The sequence below is a fragment of the Coffea arabica genome, chromosome 5e (genome assembly GCF_036785885.1).
Source record: "Coffea arabica cultivar ET-39 chromosome 5e, Coffea Arabica ET-39 HiFi, whole genome shotgun sequence".
NCBI classification, from domain to species: domain Eukaryota; kingdom Viridiplantae; phylum Streptophyta; class Magnoliopsida; order Gentianales; family Rubiaceae; genus Coffea; species Coffea arabica.
This window is the reverse complement of record NC_092318.1, coordinates 39,253,071-39,276,967: the sequence shown is the minus strand read 5'-3', so window position 1 is coordinate 39,276,967 and position 23,897 is coordinate 39,253,071. Positions and strand designations below refer to the sequence as shown.

Sequence of the window (23,897 nt, the reverse complement as noted above, 5' to 3'; positions counted from 1 at the left end):
CTTACTATACTTCCCCTTTTAAATAGTTAGATATCTCAAGATTAAATGGTTATTCCTCTTTTTACTCTTTAACCATACCCGAATATTTTTTCTGGTCACTAAACTTTAAAGTGGAACACTTTAGTACCTAAAGAATGAAATTTGTCCCACTTCAATAAAAAAAAAAAAAAAATTTGTCCTTTAATCCTAGGAGGCATCCAACTGAGAATAGATTGGTGGTAGAATGTTTATTTGAGTTTGAATAACCTGAAAAATCACTAACATGATTAATTGCATGTCTTGAGTTTTAAAAGTTTTAAGTTTTTTTTTTCATTTTAATGAAGTATAAATTTGTTTTTTAAATTTTTAGAAAATTATATCAGAAACATTGATTTTGTAGTCTAGCCTCATACTTTATATTTTTCCTATCATTGTATTAGAAGAAAACGTGTTTACTATATTCAATGACACAAAAAAATGAATTTTATTGCATGGAAATAAAATAGATAATTGCCAAATTATCATAAAAGTAATTCTTTATTAAAACACTACATACTTTTGGTCCAATGGAGTTAAGTGATTTAGTCTTGGTATTGTGATCTCAAGATATTCAATATGGTCCAAATACACCAAAACTAAAAGTAAAAAATACACAAGATTAATCATTAAAATTTTTATCTTTGATGATGATGATGATGACAACGATGATGAAGAAGGAGGAGGAAGAGTAGGAGCAACGGCAGTAAAAGAAGACCACTCACACTCACCTACAAGTCATTGTTTTTGCATGAGTCTAGAGTTGTTGTACAATTCTTATGTGATGAGAATTGAATTTTTTTTTTTATTTCAATGGAAGTAAGACAAATTAAATCTATTTTCTAACATATTAGGTATTAAAAAATGTGTTTTTATTATTTGATTACAAGTTTAGCTGTGGGATTGAGTTTGTTTATTTCATTGGGATTGGGTTTGCTTCTTAAAAAAAATTACTTTACTTGCGTTTTATCTATAATGGACAAGTGAAAAAAAGTTAAGGGGACAAATTTGTGGTTATAATAAACACCAAGACCAAGAAGTTATAAAAAAAAAAGGGCCATTTTATGGAAAATACTGCAATCCCTATTTTGGATACTGTACCCATAATGCTAGTCTATTTATATCTTCCCATATTATCTAATAATTTGAACTCTTAAAATCATTTAACGATTGATAACTCTTATTCTACATTGAACAATGAATTTTATCTTATTGATGTTGTATCCAAAAGAGTTATAGAACCCCCCCCCCCCCCCACATTTTATATTTTATTTAATAGGAAATTTCCAAGAGGTATAGGTCCCTTAGCCCTAAACATCAATCCTATAAAATTAGACAAAACAAAAAAAACTACTAGGTAGTGATTCCATTCTTTTTTATTTTTTCCCTATTAAAAGCGCCCATGAAAATTGACCGAAAATAAAAAGTTTTTCAAAAACGACATGCCATCAAAATATGGTGGAAATAAAGCAGCTAATTCATTTTCAAAAGTATATGATTTTGTGTTCAGCATTAATCGTTGGATCATTTGTTATCTATTTGTGCTCTCCTTGTTAGGCACATGTGGTATTTCAACTACCCTTTGTAACAAGCGTTCTTTCAAAAGTAAGTGTTCTTGCAAAAGTAAGCACAAACATCACATAACTTGGTCTATTTGGTTTGAAATAATATAACAAGGACTTCGCAGCACATGGGATTGTATGGCAAAGATTATGGTAAGTAGAGAATCTGGAACCTAGCTGCTATACTTGGTAAAAGAATGGTCTATGTACAGAGAAATTTCGTCATTCCAAATACCATACAAACTCAGGCTGGTAATATTCAGCCAAAATTGATCATGCCAAATGCTCAATTACAACTCCTAAAGACCCGTATTCCCGCGAAAGAACATTGCATGAGACAGTTTGGTCAAAGGACATACTTCTTGCCAACTTGATTTCAAATATCAAGCTGAATATCTAAAACTCATAGTAGGCTCAATTTCTAACAAAGGTTCATGTCAAAGCTTCTCAGGGCTGCAAGTTCTGATCAACTTCATATGGGAAAGACTGAGATGAACCGCTGTATTTGCTGGAAAACGGGGTGGTCCTTCGAGACTGGCGCTTTGTGGGGACAAGAGCAGGTTCCTGCTCCTCATCTTCACTAACCAAATTGTTCTCATAATCATCTCCGGCCTTGAAGACAGGGTGGATGTAAGCACTTCGAAGGTAATCCTTTAGATTAACATTTGGCTCCCTTGTACGATCCAGTATATCTTTCATCATAGCTTGCTGCAAATTCCAGCAAAGCACAGAGACATGGACACAAGGTGCACATTAGAAAATGACTGCACAGGTTGAAAGATTGTTAAATAGATAAGACTGCCAAACCCATCTCAACATCTAATAGCATGTGGCTGAATGAAAGATTTAACTTTTCCTCCATATGGATACTTAGGTAGAAAATACAAGGAACAGGTGAATGTTATTAAGATGTGACTGGGACCTGGGACTTAGCTAGTTGATGATGACAATTATCTGAGAGTTCTCATTTCCATTATGGAGGGAATTGGCTGGGAATATCCTATGCTAGATAGCATGAACATATCTGTGGAATGATGCACAGCTGAAAGACTTGTTTACATGAAAGTTTTTCATCAAAATGGGGATAACTAATCAAGTAACATTAAGGTTAATACTTAATACAGCTATAAATACCTGCAATGGATATCTAACAAAGGCAGGTTCATAACGACCTTTGCAGTATCTGTCGAAGCATATGGTCAATACAGGGAGTGTAATGAGAAATGGAGTTGACTGAGAAGCATCTTTTGTACTCAACAGCCCCAGTAAAAGCAATTGGGAGACTATCAATGCTATTATGATGCGCCCATGAACATCAGGCCAGAATGCTGCAGCGCTCTCATACTCTTGATTGTAGACATTCATAATCTACACAAAAATGTCTAATGAAGCCCCACGAAAGGTATAACATGGAAAATGTTCAACTAGGAATTCCATTTACAGTAGTATATTCAGATATGAAAACTTTATAATGTATTATAGTATGAATCTTCTATTTCCACTGGCTTGTTGCAGTTGAGGAGCCAAAATTACAAACCAAATATCCAAAAAAATCTGTTTTGGCTTGTCACCACAATTTTCAGGTATAATCCAAGCTTTTATGTAAAATAATCCAACTTAATAGAGCCTAGAGAAAGCAAAGAAAAGCTACTACAATAATTTCCATTTTGAATTTGCCACCAAGATATGCAAATATAAATTGAGATTAGTCACAGCTGAAACTAGATCAGATTCTGATCCCTTCAGCTCAGAAATTGAGAGACTCCTTCTATTTTAAAAACACTGCAGCAGACCTTCACAGTGTAGACTCAAAAGAATAGTAAGCCTTTTGGCTTATACCTTTGCAATATTTCCTCTAAATTGACTACGGGTGAAGTTCCTGACATACACATTATATAAAAGTGCCAGCTTATAACAATACAAGTGACTCACACGCCTACAAGAGAGAAGGGCATAGGAAGAATACAGAGTAATAAATTTTAATCACCAGCAACAGAAAAACAATAAGAAAAATCTTTTCACTCTGATCTTTATATGTAAAATATGTTTTATACTTCCCAAATATGATAAAATGCTTGGAAAAATTGTCTCACAGGAGGAAGAAAGGAAGGTTTGGTACTTTGAGTGCATCAAATTCTTTTTCTTGTTGAGGTAAAATTTGTACAATCAAAGTGATTTATGAACCCCAAAACTATAAGTTGCACATGGTCTCCACACTCATAAAAACAATAAACAGTTTTAAGAGCATTGCTTCACAACCAGAGGGTCCAAGCATCGATTGTTTTTGTTTACAACAGAACATTCTACATAGGAAGAATTTATTTTACCAAATATTCAAATTTACCTGATGACGGTATACAATATATGCTAGTCCAAAGAATATGACGATAAAAGGAAGCAAAATTGGAGAAACAACAGCATAAACCAGCCCCAGCAAGAAATACAGCTGTATCTGAGGTTCGCCTGTGTTGAAACCCAGGCTCCCAGGATTCATTGCCTCCTCCCTATCAGTTTCAGTCTTTACCACGAAGAAATTTTTGAGGTGATAGATAATTAAAGGTCTCAATCTAAGAATCTCGCCTGCAACTCCAGCCCATCCATCCACCATTATGTACGTTATGAAGAAGGTAGCTTTCATAGGTATGGAGACACCAATTGTCTTTGGAATCCTGCAAAAGAAGCTCTTCAATTTCCAAATAGAATAAAGTTTTCTAAACTACTACAGTACTACTACATTTTGGGCATATAAGCCAGAGAATAAGCAAATGGAACACAACCACAATTAGTTGATATTAAACTGGTTTTGTCAACTGGTGGATAACAATGCAAAAACTTATGTAGCTGCCCTATTAAAACTTCTACACATGCTTTAATACCACTGTGTTGATATCTTTCTGACATGTGGGATGTCTGAGACATGTTTGTTGAATTAAACAAAAATATACATATACATATGAATATGTATAATGCACTGAAGTGTTATGCAAATTTTGCACTCAATTTTTCTCACAAGGTGTATTCCATTGTATGCTTTTGATTCCATATTTCACAAGCAGTATCTTTTTAATCCAATTTTGCTTCCCAACAAACTATGCTTCAAGTTGATATGACTCTACATGCATCCTTGCATTAATTAATATGAACACAGAACCATATATTTGTTCACACATTAAATGCAGCAAAAAGTTGACTGTAAAAATGCTTCAGCTAAGCTATACCCACAGTAAAACATGAGTTAACTTGAAATGAAACAGAAAGGATAGAATATGGTTTGCTCTAAAAGAACATACTCATTTGGTGACTGGTGAATAAAGTTATTTAATTGCTGAAATGCTGTTCCAGTGATGATGCTTCCAAGAAAGACATTTATGAACTGAAAAATGTAGTATCTAGTTGCAGATCTTCTTTCAAGAGCTGATATGGAGCTGAATCCTTCAAATTTCGACATCAACATCAGTATTGATGGTAAAAATATGAGAAAAATCTTCAAAGCAATTCCTGGAAGAAAACCCTGGATGAATCCCTTAATGACTTTCCTGCATCACAAATAAGATTATTTGAACATATGCATGGACTAAACAGTATAAGGAAAGAATTTTCTGGATAGATACTGAGGACGCCCATATAGTAAATTCTATGGCAGCACATAAATCTGTGGGCAGTGCATATCCATCTAAATATGGAAATGCTCCTAGTTCCATGCTTTTTATCCATGTGAAAGATCTATGGATTGTGATGTCATTCCTCTCTGTCTCCTCATTTTTATTCCAACTGTGCAATCACACATATAAATACTGATATTTCGTTGTGAAATTTGTAAAATCTATGAAGGTGGAAAATAGAAATAAGCTCACTCAAAATTTATCTTTCCCACACTAAAATCAGAAGCAGCAAAAATAAACTGCATTTTATAATACAGCCACTTCCTCCCTGAAAAAGTGAATTGAAAGGGAGTTGATTTCATTTAATTCGTGACCAATTACTGAGGAACTGAGTAAATTAAATTGACCTCAATCATCATCAAGAACACCTTAATTAAAACAAAGATACACAAAAAGCCCTCAAGTCATGTTAAAAATGCAATACAAAATGATCTTTCCGACCATTTGAAGGCAATGAAATGAAATAGGAGAAGCATACTTACTTTTCAATTATTGGCTTCAGGAAAGGAAGTGCTTTCTCTATTCCCTCTACGTTTGCAAGGGACTGAACAAAAGCGATGGGAATCATAAAGCAAAAGGTAAGGAAGAAAAATGCAACAGCTATGACAAGCCTCCTAATAGTAAGTGAGACATAGGGAATTGCTAGATTATTCCAATACACGTCACGGGGCTCTGGAGCCCATTCAGTTAGCCACAAGGTTGGATTTCTTGACTGCTGAGTTTGAGCACAAACAGCAGCTCCCCATCTTGTTTTAAAGGAAACAAATGCTGCAGGCATTATGTGCTTAGCATTATTGTCAATCTTCAGTCTCTCAGCAGCTATCTGACATTCATTTGTTAAGTACCAAAAGTGAGTTTTAGAATCAAACAAATATATGCAGTGAGTTTTAGAAGGCAAAACAAATATATGCCAGAAATTATGACAAAGACATGCTGAAGTAGATAATTGAAGTCATCTTCGAAAGTTTAAAACAAATAAAAGAGTTCCTGTTCATCTGCAAGGCTAAAGCAATTTGAATGGACTACAGAACACAATTTTTAATAAGCACAAGCTGTCTTGGATGTTGGAATCAATGTATAAGAAGACCCGTCCGTGCATTGCCATTACAAAGTTAACAAGGGTTTTTACTGCATACTATTCTGTTTCACGCTAGAACAATCTCAACATGTTAAATGCAGGCTTTAATTTTGTGTCAATTAGTGAATACCCCTTTCAACTAAATAAGGAGCTTTAAGTTATTTCATTGAGTGTAGATAAAACGTACAATCTCTTAATTGGACAAAACAACAGGGACTTGATGATTTAAATAAGACTTAGTGTTACTTTTAAATGTTTACAGAAGAAGAGTCCTAATTTCACCATTACTTTCAGGAAAAAATTTTTGTGATCTACTAATAAGCCACTTTTGTTCTAAATACAGATTGTGTCAAACAGATTCTGTTCACAACTTACATTTGGCTAATATTTTGGATAGACTAACACTTTATTTTGAGCAGCAATTTACTAAAGTTTTATTTCAAATTTCTTCAGTATCCAATAGATTAGTGCAAAAACTACAGTTGTGAATGTAGATGATCAAAAGGAACAAATTTGAATGAGAAATATGTGAAATTTAATGTTGTTTTAAGGATGTCACAGTGAAGTGTGCATAGTTCATGAATATTCTTAAAATATACAAGTAATTTGTCCTTTAAAACAGCCAAAGTTGAGGTTCAAGGAGCAAGAAGCCCTAGGCTCAATTCAATAAGTTTGTGAGCTCATTAAGTCAGTCTAACAATACATTGATACCTGTCTGATATATCGGGAGGTATTCTTATAATACTCATGTCATGGCTACTAAAGAAAATAAATATTACAACTCATACGCAAGCTGAAGACCTATGTTAAGACAATAAATAGTACTTGCACTTTAAGCATGATGAATATGAAATATGAATAGAACAAGGCTATGAATAAGCTTCCAACCACATGTGGTTCAAAAGATGGCCCAAAATTCAAAGACACACTTCAAGTGGGATGGAACCCAGATAATGAGATGAATACATTGACAAGGCAGCCTAAGTTAACCAATTTTTTTACAGCAGGAAGGTCAACTAGATGTAATAAGATCCAGTTTGGTATCCATGAATAAAAAGACTAGCATCTAGCTAAAACTTCATCCAGCACGGTTGCCCTCATGTATGTTATTTTAAGAGACTAACACATGCTGGCTTTTAAATTGGGTTTAATAGGAAAGAGAAACGGATTAAAGAATCAAGTGTGCACAATATGTTTGGAGATCTATGATGCCTGGTACTTTCTACAGCTTGTACAAGTTAAAAACCCACCAGCCAAGATCAGGTGATAAAAGAGCCCTTAGCAGCTTGGCTTCCTCCTAAATTGTTAATTCAAACTTGTAGATGAAGAAAAAGTAGAAAGCTTCATACAAACAAAAAGGGCAAAACATACCTATCTAACATTGGGACTGGAAGACTTTGGAGAAACACCCTTTAACTGCTATGTGAATAATGTCCAGTTTCTCTTACAGGTAGAGTTTTTGTTCAACCCTAATTGTGATGATGATCCAACTTTGGGGCTGGAAGACTTTGGAGAAACACCCTTTAACCACTATGTGAATAATAAGCTCATTTCCAGTTTCTCTTACAGGTAGAACTTTTGTTCCACCCTTATCGTGACAATGATGATCCTTGATCATCCACTACAAAATTCAAGCATCACATAGACTCGAATTAATTATTGATTCTACACAGTCTAGCATTTCATGGTGTTGTATCACAAAAAAGCAAACAATATGGAAATATGTGTATACAGGTATCGCAATAAGATGTTTTGAACTTCTTTGATATTAAGATAAACTTTTCTATTCTTTTTTCCCAATATATAAATTGCTTTTCATTGCTGTAGTCCCCTCCCAAACAACAACCACCTAGAAACTAAGGATATGTACAAATTATACCAGATTATTAGACATGGATTAATATAGGAGGCAATCTCAGAAGCCGTACAATGATATTTTGACAAGAAAAAGTATTTATAAATTAATCATCATAAGTTTATGAAATTGTACTTGGACCTCCATGGTGATAAAATGGAAAAATTAATTCAAAGTTCATTCTATTCTGTTCTAAGAGTCACAGTAAATTTTACTGATAGCAATAAGAGGATCCAAAATATTTCCTTTGTATAGTCAGTATCATCCTTCGTATGGTCAGTCATGCTATAGAGTCATAATCTGGTGACAAATCTACAAGTATGCACCTGAGTTTATCCCGAGAGACTTTTAAGTTTCTGCCTTTCAGATTAGAAAATATCGAAGACTTGGACAACCTTGGGTGAGACACTTCAAAATTACTCTAAGACAAGCTACAATGAGCTCAGTATTGATAAAAACCAAAGTGGAGGTTATGAATTGTCTAATGCTACCCAAGTCTACCAGAAAAATTGAGCAGCCAATAGGTATTCTAACAAATGATTGTCCATGACCAGTATGCAAGTTTTCCAGAAAATTTGATCAGCCAACAAGTATGATTGCTCGCAAATGTAACAATATCAATGACACAAGCACATTAAAGGGTACGTCAGAAAGAAATGAAGTAACTAGTAAAACTTAGAAGAAGCTTTGCTTCAACCAGCTTCAAGAGATAGTTAACTAAGTTGGATAATCCAAACACCAAGGTCTTGCCACTGCTTGAAAGGAGTGAATTTTGCAAAACAGGAAGGTCCAGCATATCACAGCAGTTTGTGTTGTGCTAACAAGACATACTTTCGTGGGATATCAACATTAACTATTACTGTAAATAACTTAAGCAATAGCTTTCTTGTGAACCTCTCTAAAGTACAAGGCAATACCAATTGATTTGCACAGACCCTATTCTATATATGCATGATGTTCCCCATTACAAACTACAGAAATCTCTGCAAGCTAGATGTCAGCTAGTTGATTGATACTTCATCATATATCAAGGTTGGTTGGAGTAAAACCTGATGAGTTAGATAGTGATCAGGATGGTTGACCATGAAGAAATGCTCCACAAGTTCACTAACAGATTCATCAGGGTCTGGTGGCACATTTCTTACAAGTACCTGGACCGACAGAATGACCACAAAGAAACATCCTTAGTTACAAAAACACTTCAGATGTATAAAGCATATGAGTAGTTAGATATTAACAAGAAACCATGGAGTAACATCTTTTACCTTTACAGTAAAACAGAATGGAAAAGGATGGCTTGCCTATTGGCAACAGCAAATTCAAAATGGGAATGGAAAAGAAAAGACATCAAAATTTGAGATATTGTCTTAATCCAACTCTGTCTAAAATGAAAATCACCTCCATTTTAAGTTGATCTTTTAATGCTTATGAAAGATTGGAAATTGATCCAATGATGCTTCATAGTAAGCATACACCAATGCAGGAAGAAAGTTGTCAATTACACCTTTACATAGCCAGGTCATTACTAGTACTTGTGTGAATACCTAAAAGGGTTTCTAATTGTAAAACTTCTTGAAGGTAAGACTTTTAAGGATTGGTACAGTTCACAAATACCTTCATCCAAGGTACTAAATTTCAGTCATTCAACCTGAGATGTCATGTATTTATCCATTTTGAAATTTCCGTACAATAGCCATTTCAAATCGGTTCTCTTCAAAGGGTAGTTAACAAAATTTGATGATGAGTATGCATGATGGAGTTTAAGTATTAGAAGTTCAAATTTCCAGAGTGTTGAGTCTATTAAATCTCCAAAACTTAAGAAGATGTGAATCAAAATCAACCTTAAGATTAAGTGATATAATTTACACTTCAGAATAGGAAGACCATATCTGAATAACTAAGCAAGAAAACAAATATGATTATTTGAATATTAGTCTGTTACCGTAAATTGATCTGGACGTCGATGTTCTGAAGCAATAAACTGCAATCTCATTGATGTAATTGTCTCATATTCCCTCTTCAAAACATAACACGTCCAGAATGTAAAGACATAAGCCATTACTATGTGAGTCCAGAATCTGCAAGAGTGAAATGAGAAATGAAACTTTATGACAGTCAAAATAAGACAATAAAAAAGAAGTGCAAGCTACATTTTTACTAAGAGTAAACAAAATAAACCAGGCCACTAAAAGATTTATGAAGCTCAAGAAAAGAAAGAGCAAAATATATGAATCATTGAACACGGAAAAGATCCTCCAGTACTTTAGATGTCCACAGTGCACAAAAAAAAATAAAAAACTAGCAAACATGGACATTGAACTTTTATAAAAAGCACTACTTCAACAAAACACAAAACCACAATGCTTTTTCAGATTGAGTGCCCGTGTTTAAGCTTCAACATAACTGAATTTTAAAAAATTAATGTTCCTATAACCTATACAGATATTTCCCTTATGAAAGAGAGACTATATAGCAAGGATAGCCAAGCACAAGCAAGGGTATAAAATTCGTCTCCCTCATTCTGGACCAAAGGAATCAAAGGATATATGAGTAGAGTCTATGACGAATTGCCGCTTCAGCAATCTTGCAAACCTTGTGAAGAATATCTACCATAAATAAGAGATCGGTAGTGGTAACTATTCTGGAAACTTCAACTACTAACCATCTATCTACTTCATTTTCCAGAACTTAGCTGGAGAACTTGAATTTAGTTGGAAAGAATGAAAAAGGAAAAGTAAAATAAAATAAAATACAAAGAGCACATTGCAGGTTGTATTGGTCAATCATGCAAAAGGGTGTGGAGAAGAAGATCAGAATATCCAGATTCTTAAGGCAGAAAAATCATTAGCATCTCCAGACAAGTGCCATTCCAAGAGTTTAAGGCACAAAAATTAAGACCTTACAGGTTATACTTCGCAGTCACGTAAAAGGGTGTGCACAAGAAGATCTGAATATCCAGATTCTTAAGGCACAAAAATCAATAGTACATGCAAATGCCATTCCCAGAGTTTAAGGATTAAAAGTCAATTCTTAAACAGATTGCTTCATTCATCTTCATATAAGGTTCTTATGTTAGATTCCTGCAATTTTCAATAAATTTTAAGCTGAGGAGATACTTCAAAGCATGCTTTCTCAGTACTCCAAATTCTTAACTAATTCCAACAACTTAGATTGCAGCATCTTCAGGTTGACACTTCCAATGAGGATGTATCATGGGTCTGCAAGACATTGTAGTTGCAACTTTTCTTTTTTTGTTAGTCAAATTTAAGATAGCAAAGTTTCTGGTATAAGTTATAAGCAAAAACCTTAATGTCAGCACTTATTGCTCCACTACGAAAACTATACTCAAGTTCTAACTACTTCTGAAAGATCATGGATGATGTCAAAATTCACTACAGTTTCTTTCTGAGCCAGCCAAATGAACAAGAGAAACCAAGCAAGGTACCAAATAAAAAAGACAGTTTTTTTTATACCTTTCTGTGCTGACAAGAAGTAAATTATACAACTCATAAAGAAAGAGCATCATTTTCTACAAGATTAAGACGACTTATTAGAATAATCCTTGTTTTGTGATTTTTGGTTAAGATATAACTTTTACTACACTTTCTTGACTTTTTGTTCCTTCTACGGCTCTACATTTTAGTATAGTTTTACTCCCTTAGAAGTCCACCTGAAACTTAATTGTACCTACTCAAAATAGTAGACATTCAAAATTCGTGTTAAAAGACAATCTTTTGAGGTCAGCTTAATCTTATTCCTTCAGCAATATTTAGAGTTGCTAAAATGAATGGGACGCTTAGCATTGAAATAGAATGTTTCTAAGCTGGTCAATTTTCTCTGCTCAAAGCTGGGATTGCCATATTGTAATTCACACACCACAGACCGCTGCATCTGACCTCTCATTGCAGAGGTACTTATTACTTTTGCCTATCATTGTTGAGACTCCATTGCAGTCCAGTGTAAGGGATCTAATAGTTGATCTCTATATTCCAAATTTAACTTCCTGCAGACAATGTTATGCATGAAAAAAATTTTCTTCCTCAAATTAGCCATTGTCATCAAGCGTTATCTAGACAGAGTAACGAACTGTTTTCTTTTCCTGTGTTTATCTGTTGATTTAAAATTGGACGTGATGACAGTGACTACTAAAATGAATTGAGAAGACATATAAAGACAGAAATTGTCAGATAAATGCTAGTGAAAATTGACAAATACAATGCTGTAAATGAGGCAGTAAAAAATAGAGAAGGAAAAAATCCTATTCATGTTAACAAACTGCATCATCTGAAGCAATTCCTTTGGAAAGATCAGACAAAGAAATTAAAAGTTAACCGCAACCAATCATGTGTGGCAACTTGATACCTTTTTGATCCATGAGGAATGTTTGAAATTGAAAGCTTGTCTATGTTGCTAAAAGTCAAATTGGAATGCTCTAAAGTGCTATTGGTCCAATTGACAGGTACCATAACTGTGAAAGCAATTACTGCAATAGGAACAAATATTTTAAGCCTGCAGCGTGAAAAGGAAAGGAAGGGTAGAAAGAAAGAAAGAAGAAAAGAGAAAAGTTAGTTGATAATTTAAGAGCAAAGTCAGTATCATTAAGCAGCCAATATCCAAAATGAACTATCAATGCTGGAATGATGATAAAGGAATATAGTGAACGAGATCTTAATCTATATATTTTAAATATGGATTCTTGATGCTGACTAAGCTCTAACGTTACTGGTGGATATTTCTGCTGTCTATTTGTGGTGAAAATATCTTCCTCAAAAGTATATAATGAAATAAATGTCAAGTGCCAACCTTGTGTGCTGAACATATTATCTAATTAATGGCCCTCAATTACTTCGGTAGATAAATTTTGTGTCTGTAGAATAATACCAACCCATTCGTCAACTGGTGTAATAAGATGGTGAGATAAAAGGTGAACTAATTATCATATCTTCTTCAGTATCCATGTTAGGGAAAAAAAAAAAACTTTCAAAGTTTTCAATGATTCCACCTGCATAGCTCAGGGATGTGGGCAGCCTCTATAAGCACATAATCAATGCTTATTAGAATTTAAACAAAGGAAAGGAAGTGTACCCTGTCAAGTAAATTCTTAAGTAAACAGCAGAATCCAATCCTGCGTGATCAATAAGCTCAGGTTCTGGCATTCGCATTGCAGCAGGCATCCAATTCAAAAATCTCAAATATGAATGGAAGTCCAAATTGACAAATTTATGGACAAAAGCGCCTGACTGCAATGGACTGCTTCTCAAACCTTTCAGGTACCACTTTGGGAAATATACCCTATCATTGATTGGCTGAATTCTCAGTACCGCAAAAGCCACAAAGAAAGCAAATGCACTGAGTATATTTATAGATGCTGCAACAGAAATATCAGCAATAGTCGCCATACTGCTTCAATTAGGATTATATACAACCCTGCAAAAGAAAACTGCTTAAGAATTCCTCACACGTGCATATGCAATAAGTCAAAGAAAGACACAGAAGAGGTACATAGATAGATAGATCAAGAGAAAGAGAGAGCAACCATGTCTCCTAATCAGCAATTCTAGTTTCATTTTTAAGGGTAATTTACTTTTCTAAAAGATGATCTTTTAAATTGGTAAGGACAAAGATATAGTTTACCCCTTCAAACACAAATCCTGCAGACACAGTTTCCTGAATTACCAATTGCATCCTTAAAATATGTACTTGGATCAAGAAAGTCTATGTCTGTATTTTCTTACATTTGTAACCCAATCACCCATATACATGCTTGGAAGCATAATTTCACCTGATATTGCCGAACAGGTGATAGCTGCAGTCCTAGTTATGTTAAGACTACTGAATAAAACTATGACGTTTGGAGTTATCTGGTCTAAGCAAATTGGTGAAGGCTGCAATAGATTGAATATGAGAGAAATCTGAGGTGAAATTCAAGGAAGAAGGTACATTTGATTTAATAAAAATAAGGACTTTTTTACACACTGGAGCGGTTCTGTATATTGTTATCGATGTAAATGTCAAAAATGATACAAACAGAATATAATGAACTAATTATTGAGATCACACCCTTCTTTCTTAATAAGGCAAGCACCTAGCATTAAGTCAGTTCTATTCATATGAAATGTGAAAACTATCTAAAGAGTCCGGGAACAGAAATGTACACAACAAAATAGTGTTCAATAGAAAGGAAGAAAAGCAGAGATAGTCAAGGTAGCAGGACATGTCTGTCTGCAATTTGTTTGAGGTAGAGGAATCAAGGGCAAAAATTGCAGGCCCTTCCATTAATTTCTCTTAACTAAGTGTGAGTACTGATTTGCATGTTCAGCATTTCACTACCACTTTCCAAGAGGGATTTCTTAAGAAAGCAAACTACAATAAAAATGCACATCGCTTAAGACACTTTCACATTGTTTTCAATGTAAAAACTACATTTCTCGAATTGCCTTTTGCTCCAGTAATTTTGCACCGTAAATCCCGGGAAAGACATAATTCATCTCTAAAAGATCTTAAATTTCTTCTTGAATCAAAAAAATAAAACTATAAACCCAAAGTAAGGTATATACTGAAAGACTTCAGAGATTTGGCATTCTTCAAAAAGATCTCCACAACATTGAGAAAGAAATACTTTAGATCAAAAGGGAAAAACAATGAAAGTTTAATACACAGTTACCAGAACTACAAACAGGTCTTGACCATCCTTCCCATACATCAAAAAAATACGTAACTGCTATGCACCAAGAGCAAGTTCAAATACAGCTTTCAATCACATTACCATTCAATATAGTACAAGGGGACCAAAAGATTATGTACATAGCAAAATAACAAGTTATATTTCCACCCTGATCATCTCTCCTTTAAAAGAATATTGGCCAAACTTAACAACAGGTCATTTCAAGAATAAACTGGACAAAGGTACTCATTGGCTAGGATATTTATCATTCCTAGAAAGATGTTAGCATATATCTAAATTACATACAATAGAGGCTTTGCAATATATATCTTGCAGTAAAAGCAAATCGATGCTTGGAAATGGTGAATTCAAACAGTTAATATCAAGTGAAGATGATTGATATACCTGAACTATTTTCTATATCCAACCACCACTATTTTCTATATCACTATTCTAAATTCTTCTTGTTGTTTCGTGTATGTATTCATGCACTTGTCCAGTTTATTGTTGCATTCAAACAAAATATTACAACCAAGTCCTTGAAGGCAAATTAATAGACCTGGGAATTGAAAGAACTAAACTAGCTAAAACCCCTAAACCGACAATTCAACTCTAATTATCCACCACAAAACGCCACATAAAACAATTTTATTCCTAAATACTAGTTGCATCATTTATGAATTATCAAGATTTCCACAGCTATATTACTTCTATTATGTCCTAATATTAGTGAAACCACAATTCCTTGCAAGAACTTCAATTGGAATACAAAATAAAATGTCATGCCTGGAACACATTAACTGAAAATCTTGTAATCTCCCTATGTGGAAACTAATTACGTTAATGGTGTACATGAGACTAATCCCAAACGGAACAAGTATCACTAAGATAAACTCTGCTTCACCATGTTACAAAAAGCAAACACAAGAACACACACTGGCAAGCAAATTAACCACAGATATAGCCAAACAATGGCTGAAGAAAACAGAAAACAGACATTTCAGCATAAAAGGCAAAAGGGTTTGGAGATTCATACTCAAATATCAAGGGCCCTCGAAATCTCCTCCCACTCTGAGGATGAACTGAAGACTATTTGAAGAGAAGACAGAAACTCAAAAAACTGCTTGACTGTGGCTCAGAAAACGACACCCTCTAGGACAAGTTAGACCCTGAAGTGGGATCCTGCATTTTGGGATTTATCAGAGAAACAACAGAAAAGTATTTGCACACAGTACACACAGTGATTATATATACTATATAGAGTGGCCGAAAAGGTAGTGATATAATATAACGGGAAGGAATTGAGGTGGCGTGCATGTGAATACTGTGTTTTTTTGTGTGAAATGTGTGGGAATTTTGGTAGCTTTTAAATTCTTGTCGGCAAAAAAAGCATGTGTTAACGGCTACTTGGAGGAAATTACCAACGAGGATCTCTTTACGTAGTTAGTTTTGTCAAGCCGTCCTTGCAAGATAAATATATGAAGACAATTTCCTTATTGGGCCAGCAATTCAACAAACGCTTACCTAATATTCTATCATGATAAGAAAATGAGTTTACTAAAGATTTTAGAGACTATTTTAAATAATCGCCGGTTAAGATGTATTTCAAGTATTAGATTTTTGGAAGGGTAAAATTAATTTAGAAAAGTATACAAATACAAGGAAGGATAATAATTATATGTACATATATATGACTGATTATATGAAATTTAAGTGTGTTAACAAATACGCATTAGACACCGTTAGATAAACCCAAGATTTTTATAAGGTGATACTTGTTAACATACATAATTTACCATCTAGGTTCATAATTTATCATCTAGATATGCACGACATGTTTATTGAAAATATTCAAGCTCTCATTAATTCTGAAATGGAAAACAAAGACCGTTAATTATGAAGCACAATTTAATTTATTTAGACTAGCGTATTTTCAAGGGGTTTTTTTTCTATCAAAAGTTTTTGAGTGGCAAAAGTTTTTGGGTGCATTTGAGTAATCAATTTCTTTTTCTATTAAAATCTTGTTTTTATTAAATCCAAAACAAGTTGTTCTATTGTTAGTTATATATATATATATTTGTAAATATTTGTCTGTCTTTTACCACAGAAAATTGCTCTTGTCTGGATATGCAGCTAACATGTTAACCAGTCAACTAATCTGCTGCTTTGGGCCCATATAACTTTTGCCTCTTTGAAAAATGCAAAATGTTTATCTCTCTGTTTTTTTTTTCTTATTTTATTTGGGTTTGTAAAACCTGTTCAAAACTTTTCCATCCAAGTGACGTCACTAAATCCACTAAAAGTCAAAGGTGAGAATATTTTGCTGCGTTAATTATCAGCCCTACTAACCAAAAATAATATTAGAATATTCATATTAGAGGAGAGAGAATATTTTAATGCCCATAATACACTTAGGCTATCAAAGAAAATGAGCATTTTATAGACCAAGAAAAAAAAAAGTACTAAGTTGGAACCATTTAAAAGTGAGGGGATGAAAGCTGATAAGGATTTATGTTGGAGAAAAATGTAGTTTTAATATCCAAACTTTGACATATGAGCGGTTTTAGTTCCCAAACTTTGGACAAAAGCAAATATGGTACCCAATTTTTTAACTTTTGAGCCCATTTAGTACATTTAACGATTTTTTCCAAAATTTGTAACAGAAAAAAATCATGTGATTGTCACATATCTGGCAACTATTTTATAAAATATGTCAAAAAATGTAATGTATTCTTCTAACACTAAATACTTAGTTTAAGGACTAAATTTAACTTTTTTTTTGTATTTTTTATATAATAGTTGGTGAATATATGACTATCACGTGACTCTTTCCTATTGCAATTTGAAAAAAATCCATCGAAGGTTCTAAATGTACTTAAAAGTTCAAAGATTGCGTACCAGATTTGCTTTTGTCCAAAGTTTGGGAACTAAAATTGCTCATGTGTCAAAATTTGGATACCAAAATTGCATTTTACTCTTTATGTTGTAACTAATAATCACTTCTACTATAGAGAGAGATAGTAAAAGTAAATACTATTCTTTAAACCATTTTTACAAATAAAACCCTCCATAGTGTTGAAGGTAATTAATATATATAAACACATACATTTAAGCAAAAAATCTCAACAATAAATGAAATTCAATTTCAATATCATACAAAGAATTTACTCAAAATAGATTGATTTTTTCATGAGTGTGAAAAATGAAAATTTTATTGTAAAAAGAAAAAAGTCAAAATGTGAAAAATCATAGCGTCTGAAACTTCGATTACTTCATTTTTCTCATGCTCTACATGAATAGGAACAAATAAATAAATAAATAGATAAATATAGTTGCGAAATGCAAAAAAGAGAAAAAAAGAACCTGCAGCTTTTCTTTTCCAAATTCGCTGAATATTTCATTGAGTAAATCCTATATTTCATTGACATTTACAATTTTATATATATATGTCTCATTTTCAATTTTAGGCATAAAACTTTATACATAATATATTTTTGCCCTACCACTTTATCAATGTGCCCCTACAGACTAAAGTAAAATATACATTTCAAGTATTGTGGAAAAATTATGTTTTTACCCATATAATTAGTAGAAATTCAATGCAATTATGTACCTACGAGTAATTTGATAGCATGTTTTTTAATAAAAAAATGATTGCTACAAGCACAAACTCAATGCTATAGGAAGTTCAGTTTACATGTGAGTATTTCTATACAAAAAAAATAGCACCTTATATTATTATTGTTCCATACCATTTAAATAATTAAAATAGTTCTAATTTATTTGTGCTCCCACTAAAATACTTTCCTGACTCTAAGTTAATGTTGTTTTCTCCAAAATCGGTTAAGAGAATTTTGGAAACAAAATTTGCGAAATTCTTATGAGTTCATTTCGTATCTCAAGTCTAACCAAACAAATAATTTTTAGCAAATTGTGCTGGACAACTTTCAGCAAATTTTGTAACAGAATTTTTATTTTCTTACCCTGAACCAAAAAAAGAAACTTAAAAGATTGGATACAAGTGAAAACCAGATTATATCACTTTTGAAGTCCTCTGGGTCCAATAATACTTTTCTGTTATATTCTAAACAAAAACTTTATATTCAGAGTCTGAAATAAATTAAACACAAACAAGAGAAGTCTATCTTTATAAATGAACAATGAATGAAAACACCGAATTTAGCCTGCCAGAAATATATGGGCAGGAAGACGAAATATGATTCTGAAATCGGGCACATAGTGCATGCTGCACATGCACACAATAGTAGTATGTCCAAATTCTGTTTCCCTATCAATCGACCTATTATAACAACATTATCACCGCATGGGGCCACGGCGCACTCCTCCGGCTTGGTGTGCCGGCTCGGGTCCTATGAATTCGAGTCGGGGCATTTTTTGAATTACCAAAAAAAAAAAAAAAGATCCATAGGAGATTGATAGAAACTTTGTTCAATACAAAAGCTTGTCTTTCATCAAACAATAGATGTTCAAGTGAAATTATATAGCCATATGCTCGTCTGTGAAATTATATACTAACATAATATACATCAAACTACAGTTTTTTTGGGGGGGAGGGATGGGTTGTTGGTATGGGGGGAGGGAGTGTAAGCGGGAGGACTCGGTCGAGTCCTCCCGCTAACCCGAGTCCTCCCGCTTACACCTAAAAAAAAAAAACAGATGTTCAAAAGAAAATTAATTACAAATTTTAATTAATTGAAATTGTTTGGTACAATCATCCGAATTATCAGCCCCACCTTTTTTTTATTATAACATTATCATTACATTATTCAAGGTCGTTGAATCGTTTCAATCATTTGAAATACTTTTCAATGTAGATTAACATGTCATCATTGAATTGGAGATTTGGATGAGAGGACCCTATGGTGTGATTAAAGAATGTGCAAGTCAAAGTAAGTGGACTCCAAATATTAGAATCTACATAAGAAAACACCGCGGTGATGGAAATTAGTAGTATGTCAAATTAGTAGTGTTTTGACTCCTGAATGCCATCGAAGCATAATCATCTTCCGACATTACAAATACTCAAATAGTAGTTTGGATAGGGTAGTATTTGAAATATTATTTTGAATAATTATTATAACACTTATTGTAACATAATGTGTGTGAAATAAAAAAAAAAGTTGAAAATTTAAAAATATGAGTTGAAAAACGTATTTATGATACAGGCAAAATAATATTTGAAATAATTTTGTATCTAAATACCATTCAAGGTTGATCAAGAAATTATTTTTCTTTTTTTTTTCCTATTTGGTGATTGATTAGTCAGTGTTAAAGTTTAATTAGATGCTCAGGCAATTGGAATCTTCTGGTATAAAACATCAAACAGCATTCTTGACATCCTAATGGGACAAGGAAAGGTTGTGCAATGGTGATTATTTATGGTATATGACCAAATAACCTTATCCGGTTTTAATTAGTTTCAAATATGACAATCACCATCCCTTTATATTCAGCTGATGTTCAACTTTCCCGAGAAATGTTTTTTTCCCCTCCTGCTTTGGTTTTGGCCCTTTTCGACGGCGGTTGAGATCCTCAACCCCTTATTAGGAGGCCTCATTATTGAGTCTCATCACTCTATTGTTATCACGTCACTTAATTCACGTGCCTCTTAGACGTCTGACTATATTTTTAATCTATGAATAGGATTGATATTTGTAGATACCAAAATTTTGTGTCATTTGATTTTTATCTATTCATTTTATTTATTTTTGTTTTGTTTTATTTTATTTTATTTTTATTTCTTACTTTTTCTAAAGAAAATCATCTCAAATTCATTTTTTAGAAAATTAGAAAGAAAAGAAAAGGAAAGACAGAAGAAAAAAAGAGAAAAAAGAGATTCATCAGATTTTTGCAAAAAAAAAAAACTAGCACGCGCGCTGTCCTCCTTCATTGATTCGGCCACAAACCAGAGACCAGTACAAGGAATTGCAGCTGGCATTTTTGAGCAATTTTGATGCGTTTTTGCTTCCCTTTCTTTCCTCCAAGCCTTGCTTGTACAATGCCAACTCATATCAACCGGAATCACCAAGAAAGATCTGGAATCCAAGCCATCTAATGGCTCCAAAAGAAAGCCACAAAAACCAACCTATCTCCACCTTTGATTCTTAGGATTTGGGGGGGTTTTGTTCCATATAAAAGCTTCAAAACGGAGCCATTAGGGTAAGAGAAAAAGGTGAGAGCGGCAGGGAAAGAAAAAACAGCAAAAAAAGAGAGAAAATGAAGAGAGGAAGAACAAGAAAAAAAAAATCTACAAAAAAAATTCGTGACCAGGCTAACGAACCAGCCTGGTTCCTCGCCAAATTCCGGCGTAGATTTTAGCTTTTTTAGCAAAGTCTTGATTTCTACACTATCCCTGAGTGTAGTAGAGCAACTTTTGTTTGGAAACAATTTTGGAAAAACAACTACAAGTCAGTCGAATCGAGGCCCAAATTCGCAAAACTATCAACCTTTGAAGAAATTTCACAGCAAGAACTGACCTTCCATTTGCGACTTTCCCACGTCTAGATCCGCTTCTTTTACAATGTAATGCATTATTTCGCCCTTTTAAAGCGTCAAAGGTGATGTATTTCATTTTTCCCTTGCCATCTAAGCTTAAATCTGTGCCAAAATCATCCGGATTTTGCCTGCACTTTTTTTCTTCTTTTTGCTTCATTTTTCCTGCTCATTTTGTGGAACAATAGTTTAGATTTTGTTGCACAACCTTACGTTAAAACATTGCATTTGGATCTTAGGCCACTGTCTTGTGTATTTGGACTTGAATTTTTGGCGGATGTTTGGGTCGTTTTGCTGTGCTTTGGTGAACTACAAAATTTTTGCAGAGAAAGCTTCGATGCTTGCATGAATAATATGGAAAATTTGCTTTTGCCCTCCAACTTTTACATAATTTTACTGTTGCCCCAAAACTTGTGAAATTGGATTAACTTCCCCCTTTAAGTTTCAATCCACTTTTGCATGTTTTAAGTATGTTTTTGAGAAAATTAATTCTTGATTTTAACACATAATTAAGGCTTAACAATTTTTGATAAATTTATTACCTTGTTGGGTTTTAGTAAAATAAGTTAGGTTGTGTTAAGGGTTATTTTTGTTTGGGTTTTGATAGTGGGTTTTGGTTTATTTTGGTTGGGTTTGACATAGATTTGAAGGGATAGAACCCATGCATTCCGATTGAGTTAGAGTAGTGAAAAATGTCAGACCAGCCCGTTCTCCCGCCTTGGGTTTTTGATGGGCCGAGATGGTATTTGGCCCAGTGACCTGGTTTATCAAGAAATCTAATAATGGAAATTGCAATAGGATCCCTATACTTTTGAGAAATTTTTATTGTGGCATTAAAAACTTTAGATTTTTTTAATTAGTTTCCTAATTTAATTTCAATTTGGTCCCTGAACTTTATTTTTCTTTGATTTTGACCCTTAATCTTTGTAATAATTATCATTTAACCCCCAAAACTTTCTCAATTTTTGCAATTAGGTCTCTTACTTCTTAAGAATAATTTGTCTATTTTCTTTAATTATTAATTATACTTCATTTAAATACTTTTAATTGGTAGATTTCATGGTTATTTCCACTTCTTTATAATTTTTTTGTTAATTAAATTAGTGTCTTGATCATTTTGTTGATTTTGGAGTATAAATAGAACAAATCCAACCTCATTTAACCACTACTTCAAGGGAGGTACCTTCTTTTATTATTTTAAATCCTTTTATGTGCTCCTATATGAATTTTTTTATGTGTAATTGCATGTTTTGAGTTTTTTTTCTTTAATTACTCATTTTATTCATTTTAAGTTTCATTTATTCTATTTAATTTTGATGATTATTTGAGAGGTATTTAAATGCCAAGTTGTAATAGATAGACGCTCAAAACATGTATTTAGTTAAGCTATGTAATAGATAGGTTTTAATTTTGCCAAAAATGTAATTGGTTAGATTATTATTTTTTAAATTTCTCCCTTAGATTGTAGTTAAAACCCCAAATTTAATAGTTAAGTCTTTATGCGCGTTTCTTTGCTCGTGTGCTTGCATGCTTGTATGTTTATGTGTTTATTCACCATTTTTAGGGTTTTACATCTAGATATCATGCCTACATGTTATGTGCTTTATGTGTTTATTTGCTTTAATTATGCTTTATATAATTTATTTGTTTATAATAAATGCATGTCGTCAGTGTAGACACCAAATTTTTGTCAATTTTTAATATTTTCTCAAGATTTTTCTATTTAATGAGTTATTTATTTTCTTGCATTTTAATTTGCATTTTTCTCATTTTTGCAGGTTTGTTTTAGGAAAAGAAGAAAAATTTAAAAAAACAACAAACAAACAAAACAAAACAAAAGAAAGAAAATTAAGAAAATAAAAAAAAATCATTCTAATCATTTTGTTTCATCAGAACCACTATTAACCCATTTTTACACTCCATCCTCATTAATATTTCTTCCCATTTTGGTAAAAATTTCATCATTGATAGCCCATGCATATTTCTTGTCTTTGGAAGAAAAATCATCATTTAGCCCAACTTAACACTCCTAGTCAAGACATCATTCGGCTCTCTCTGGAAAAATCAGACAGGCCACAAAGAAAAAATTCTCCACTCTTCCTCCCCCCAAAAATACATCTCTCGGCTCTCTCTAGTTTCAGGAGACCAAAAAGACAAGCCACAAAAAAAGAAAAAAAAGCACTCCAATCCCTCTGGGCTCACTTGGCAGAGGCAGAAAAAAAAAAGAGAAACGCACGAGAGAAGAGGAAGGGAAGCTCTCGGAATTTTGCAGCCTGACCCTCACTCTCCCTCTCTCGGACTTGGGCGGAGGAAACAAACAGAACAAAAAATCTTCCCCAACTCCTCTCGGTTCCATCTCAACCTCACACACACCTACATTGAGGTATTTTTTTTAGTTTTTGTCTAGCACATTAAATCAATGCTTCATTGTTTAGTTTTCTTTCATTTCTGCTGGCTGCCTCGTATTGTTGTTGTTGCATTGCTGAAAATTGGGAAATGGCATGAACTAGATGAAAGAAAAGGAAATGATGTCTGTGAATGCATATTA

The 23,897-nt window shown here is 33.3% G+C and overlaps 1 protein-coding gene across 1 annotated transcript; it reads right to left on the bottom strand.

Annotated features, from left to right (window-relative positions):
• Positions 1-1,651: 1,651 nt before the first annotated feature.
• Positions 1,652-16,095, bottom strand: LOC113743670 (CSC1-like protein At3g21620). The gene is made up of 11 exons (XM_072049674.1): positions 15,873-16,095; positions 13,258-13,599; positions 12,535-12,681; positions 10,115-10,250; positions 9,175-9,323; positions 8,870-8,924; positions 5,722-6,062; positions 4,868-5,113; positions 3,922-4,246; positions 2,712-2,945; positions 1,652-2,285 (listed from the first exon to the last, which is right to left on the bottom strand). Exons 2-11 carry the CDS (start codon positions 13,569-13,571, stop codon positions 2,025-2,027), a joined length of 2,208 nt encoding a protein of 735 aa, XP_071905775.1. The 5' UTR covers positions 13,572-13,599; positions 15,873-16,095; the 3' UTR covers positions 1,652-2,024.
• Between the last annotated feature and the right edge of the window lie 7,802 nt (positions 16,096-23,897).